The sequence below is a fragment of the Diadema antillarum genome, unplaced genomic scaffold, assembly GCF_040938485.1.
Source record: "Diadema antillarum isolate AM-2024a unplaced genomic scaffold, OU_Dant_1.0 scf00000082, whole genome shotgun sequence".
Lineage (NCBI taxonomy): Eukaryota > Metazoa > Echinodermata > Echinoidea > Diadematoida > Diadematidae > Diadema > Diadema antillarum.
The window spans coordinates 2,325,867-2,332,028 of record NW_027270971.1 but is presented as its reverse complement, the minus strand read 5'-3'; the positions used below and the strand labels follow the sequence as shown (position 1 = coordinate 2,332,028).

The 6,162-nt window shown below is 37.7% G+C and overlaps 1 protein-coding gene across 1 annotated transcript; it reads right to left on the bottom strand.

Moving 5' to 3' along the window:
* Window positions 1-932: 932 nt before the first annotated feature.
* On the bottom strand, window positions 933-6,162 carry LOC139717800 (protein lin-52 homolog). Its single transcript, XM_071629300.1, has 6 exons — window positions 6,147-6,162; window positions 4,890-4,958; window positions 4,192-4,226; window positions 3,598-3,667; window positions 2,776-2,859; window positions 933-1,095 (listed from the first exon to the last, which is right to left on the bottom strand). The coding sequence occupies exons 1-6, from the start codon at window positions 6,160-6,162 to the stop codon at window positions 1,028-1,030; spliced, it is 342 nt and encodes a 113-aa protein (XP_071485401.1). The 3' UTR covers window positions 933-1,027.

The following is a 6,162-nucleotide window of genomic DNA, read 5'->3' as shown; positions in this document are numbered from 1 at the left end:
AGAAGAATGAGAAAAAGACTGAAATGGGTATCTCATTGAGCTGGAGACTAGTTGGGGACACGTTGGCAACTCGAGCTTCCATAGTCACAGAGATGTCTCGGCAACGTCTCCTGGAATGTAGCCGAGTCCCAGGAGAGTCGCAAGAGAATCTGACACGTTCAATTTCTTTCAAGTCTCCCGCAGAGACTGGAAAGAGTGTCGCAGAGACATCGCATAGTGATGTATCCTACCGGTAGTGGCCAAGTCACAGAGAGTAATTTAATTCGCGAGGTCTCCGAGACTTCTCCGCGACTTTGCGGGGACCTACTGGCAAACTACCAGAGACATTGCTGAGACATCTCTGTGACTGAGAAGACGTCTTGGAGACGTTGCGGTGACATCTCTGCAACTTCCAGACGGATAAATCATCACCTTATTTGTAGATGTCTCTGAAGTAGCTGTGAAGTTGCCTTCGCAGTGAGAGTGATTTCATTTTTTGTCTTTCAAGTCACAAGAGTCAGGCCGTTGCGACAAAGTTTCCTCCAATGAGATATTCCCTGCATGTGACAACGCAGAGGCAAAGGGGATGCATGGCATGAAAATGACCCCCTTCAACCCCCCTATGCCATTCTTGGTACTACAAATATCTAAGCTGTCACAGAGGTTTTTTGAGAGCTTTCGATGAAGCCGGTCCAAAGACCAGCTGTGCATGATTTTGATCTCGAGGGTGGGCTCTCCTCGCAAAAGATCCAGACATACTCGTGGTGTTTCCTGTCGGATGTACGCTAAGCCTAAAGTCTCATCAGCACTGCCTGCTGTTCAAGTCACATTATCTTTCCTCTGCTATCAGCCACCTTGGCACAAAAGAAGTATGCTTGCAATGTCTGCAAATGTTTTGTAATCCAAGCACTTGAGAGGTGATGGTGAGTGAGTATTGCAGGAGAAACGTCATCAGTGCCTGAGAAAACTTTGTACCACTGGTACATGCTTCCACAGCATCTCCCACCATAACTTGCTTGACCAGTCATTTAGCATCTCGGGAGCATGCTCATTTCTTCCGGTTCTTGGAGCTGCCTGACAGAACATCCAAGAATTTTCCTCTTGTCATCTCTCTCGCTGCAAGGTTGACACATACAAAAGAAAGTATCATTATGAACGTTGTTACTTGAATCACACAATGACTGCCTTTGCTTGTGAATAATTCACAACATAAATGAGTACTGGGTGCCAGACCAAAGGGCCTTTCACAGATGCAGTTAATGTCAATATATATGTTTACAACCACATCCATCCCTTAATGAAAGAAAGGTACACTAAACTGGGCGGACTTTTCAATTGATTATCTTCTTGAATAATGCCAGAATTGTTCATTCAATAAATAAAAAGATATACATAAAGAGTGATAAATGATGCAATATTTGGTACCCTGGGGTACCAAATAAAAATTCGCCATTTTGTTGAATTAATTATTTTTTTTTTCAGCGCTGTACCCTGGCTTACCAAAAAATGTGTCAAAATATTTTTTAGTATTATTATGCACAAAAATGTTTTCTTATTTGTGATTATGCAACAATTAATGCATGCAACTGATAATTATTTTCTGCTCTGTTACAATCTTAACTGTTCGATATTATTGTACATATTATTGTTAGTACTGGCATTCTCTAGTGTACCTCTTCTATCGAGTTTCTTGTGTTTTTTGCGAGATTTGAGTAGGTCCTTGTATCCGCTGCTAGCACGGCCATCACTGCACGCAGAAGCCAGGACTATGGCCGTTGCGCTGGCGTAATGCTAGCATTCGTGCTTATAACGTAGCGCAGTGTACGTGTAATAATCAATTGCAAACGAAGTTGCCAGTCTACTACCCCGTAAATTAATGAATACAAAATGAAATAAGAAAATCATTTAAATGAAATATTTTTAATGATAACATTAGAAATCCACGTAAATATTTTATTACTGTAAGAAATAAATTCCAATTATTTAATTTGAACCTTTTTCTTTCGCATTTCATCTCTTATTATCGACCATTCGCACACACGTAGAAGATTATAAAGATGGCAGTCTCCATGATCAAATTTTGAAGAAATACAGTTGATTTTGGGGTGAATTTTCTGGGCTTTCGGTGATTATTTTTTTTCTTCTGAAAATAAAAGTTACGGTAGATGATGTTTACAAAACGGTGTGGTGCTAGAAATTACTTCAAAAAACACCTATGGTGCTAGTTCATTGCGACGACTTTGCCGTATCCGAATTCGGAATCGGCGTATCTGAATTCGGATACGCATTATAAATAATGGGCATGAGATGGCGCTATACAACGCAGTACCCCGGGTTACAACGGTACCCCGGTGTACGGCGTGCCGAATCAAATATTTATTACTTTCAGTTGTCTAAGTACCTGTTTAATATTTAATTCAATTAACAAACACCAGAGCCAGATACAAATTGTCGAATGCTTTGAATTCTGTAAAAGTTCTGCTACATAGGCTCTGTCAATAACATAAGTGGTATCGCTGACATTGCTCAAGCAATCCTGCAGAACTTCATACCATAATTGTGATTTTGATAAATTTTGTCAGGCCCAGTAATGGCTTGTAGTCTGAATCTCTATCCACTAGTAGTTCCAGTTCAAATTCTGTGCTTCAGTGAAACGAAAACCAAACATGGATTCTGTAATGTCTGTGATCTAAGTAAAAAAAAAAAATTAAGATTTCGGTCTACGTGAATCTTTGGATTTATTACAATACAAAAATGCAACAAAAAACAACATAAACTCCTGGCAATGCAACATACCTTCATCCAATCCTAGCTGGTATGCTAGATTTTGTAGACCTTTTACTTTCTCCATCAGGTTAGCTGTTGTGAGGCTTCCCAATTCTAGTACAAGATAATGAAATTACACGAGAACGAAATCATCACAAAACCGGATGCGTCAGAGGGATTACTAGCAATACAACACACAATCAACCTTCTTCACATTGCCCTACAACATTACAGATGTACATTTGATTGACAAAAATACATGTATGTACTGGTAGGCCTTGCTGAAGCGTATAAAGAGTATGTAGTATGTCACAGCGGGATTGGTGCTCTCATAATGTAAGGTGTTCAAAACTTATTGTATCACACAGAATACAGGTAACTCCCCTTTACAACAAATTCCTTGGGACCGTCAGTTTTCTTCCATTATATCCAAATTTTGTTATAGACGAATAATAAAGTACCAGCATATGAAGACATACATTATTATTTTGGAACCTAAATTTTTACTCTGTTGTCACAAACTTTTTGTCATAGCCGTATTTGTCATAAACAGGAGTGCACTATATAGTACACTAACAGCAGCTATGTCCATAATTTCTCACAAGCACTTTCTTTTTCAATTACATTGATGACATATAAGAAATGGCTCTCTTTAGAGTTCCTTCATCTAGGCGATGATGCAAATCTCAACCGTTATCTCAATGGAAGAGGCCAAAATCACTGTATCTGGGAATGTTAACTTGGACACAGTTAGCTGCTGTACATAGCAAAAACAAATTTATTAACACATTCAGCCAAGTATTGAAGAGTATGACTTCATCATGCAATTATTCTCTCTTCATGAGTGCTTACCATTTAGCATGTCAATATCATTCTGTTCAAGATCAGCTTCCCATGGTGGAGAATTGGCATTATTAAAGGGCTGAAAGAAGAACAGAAGTTAATCATGATGAATGCCACATTCTTTACTAACCAGCAAATTCATTTCTCACTTTTAACTGCTTTACCTACTTTTATGTTTTTGAGCAGCATCCTCCATTTGCAAGACTGCTAGGGGGTTTTGATCAGGATTGGACTGATTTATCGTAGCTTGAAGAGGTGACTCAAATTTGATCACATGTTACATTAAAAAAATTATATTATTGTAAGTACATAATTGGGTGCAGTTCAGTGCAAGATATGTGAGGTAATGACATCGTCAAGTCTGCTAATCCGAGTATGTGGTTGTGACTAAATATTAGCGATTTGTGAAAAAAAAAACCGCAAAGTGGAAAATTGCATAATAACCTTTCGGGTTCAATTTGAATGAAGCATCTTACACATTTATCGCGACATACAATAAAATGTCTCACAGTAGCAAGAATTCAAAGGAATATATCACTGCACATGCATCACATAATTTCCCATTAAGCAGACATGATTACACAATAGAATCACTATACTTACACTCTTGATGTCTGCAAAGTTTGAAACACCGGGAACTGAAAATTAAGATGGAAAAAGTGACAAATTTTTATTTGACTACTAAGTGTCCAAATATAAAATGTTATAACCAGTCAAAAAGACAAAGAAAGAAAAAAGGCAATGTAAAATTCTTGCACAAGTTAGTGTTACAGTACTGTTGCAGTTCTATGTCATAATATTGAGCACTCCTAGACTTGAATGATGATACATTGTACCTATAGAATTTTGCACAGAAAGCATAGCATGCATTGAAAAGGAGTGATATATTCCCTGTTTACTTCTTCACAACCTCTTATTCCTTTACCCTCCCCTATTACCCCTACCCCCAAAAAAACAAACAAACAATCCAAATACACTTACCCATACATTTTGTACACACACAAGGATGAAAACTAGTTACTACTGTATACTAGTACATCTGTATTACTACTTGTACTGGTATTTACAGCTATCTTGACTACCTGGATGTGGATAAATTTAACTGCTACAGTGTATCACATAAAACAGGCCAAGAGAATGGCATTGACAATAATAGAAATTGATTTGATAAAAAGATAGTGAAATGACATACATATTAAAAACAGAGAAAACAACACAAAACATGACTAAGACTCAAGTTTTATCACAGTTACAAGCCAAACAATCACTTGGTGGATCAAGCAACCAGTTTACATACTTACTCTGCTCTGGCCAAAGCTCTGGAGAAGTTCGGTCTAGCCTTTCAAAGCTCAGCAGCGTAGCCTCAAAGTCTGTTGTAACAGGGAATTAAAAATTTCATATTCATTAGGCCTATATCAATTGGAGTATTTGCCCAACTGAAGAATGGAGAAGTATCAGTAATGTCAATGTCATTACATAAACTACGGTCGTGCAAATGAAAACTATCAGTATTTCTTTGTAGGTTTTATTCATTCATTTATTTTAATTGCAGGTGGCAATGGCACAATGCATCATCACCTCACATGCTGCAAGTGTCACATAAAGGATCTGGCCTATAATGCTCCACATTACTGGTTATACCAACACCAATGGGATACACATGAAGATTACACTTACAGACTAGTACTAAATTTAGGTAGAAACGGGTTGAAATACATTACAAGTGTCCTCAAAACCGAGTACAAAGATATTCAGTTGACCCCCTCTTTAAAGGACAAGTCCACCTTCATAAACATAAGGATTGAGAGAATGCAGCAATATTAGTAGAACACATCAGTGAAAGCTTGAGGAAAATTGGACAAGCCGTTCAAGAGTTATGAATTTTTTAAGTATCTGCGCAGTCACTGCTGGAAGAGAAGACTACTACAGTGTGTGATGTCACATGCGTACAACTATATAAGGAAAATAAAAAGAGAATTTCACAAAACTTTCCTTTTTGAATAAAGTGCACATTTCTTCGACTTGCTACTGACGTATGTTAAGGGTAATATCATTCCCCCTGCCTTCTGAAAGAGAGAAGTCGAGTGTTCTTTTGTTATGCGAGAAAAATGGAAATATGTTGAATTTTCTTTATTCTTTCTTTATATCGTTGTACTCATGTGACATCACAAGCTATAGTAGTCTTTTCATCCAGTCGTGACTGAGCAGAAACTTCAAAAATTCATAACTTTTCAACGGATTGTCCGATTTTGCTCAAAGTCTCACTGATGTGTTCTACATTTGTACTAATATTGCTGCATTCACTCAACCCACATGTCTATGAAGGTGAACTTGTCCTGTAATCCTTTTTATGTTCTAGTCATGTCCCTGTAGATCTATGTGCTCTCTCAATGTCAGTGGTCAGGTCTCTGTTGAAACTGAAAGGTAGACAATGCCCCCCATAAAAACAAAACAACCCCCCCCCCAAAAAAAAAAAAACAAAAAAAACAAAACAAACCAACAACAACAACAACAACAACCCAAAACCTTGTTGCGCTTCAGTGATTCAATATGGATACCCTTCATCATTGACAT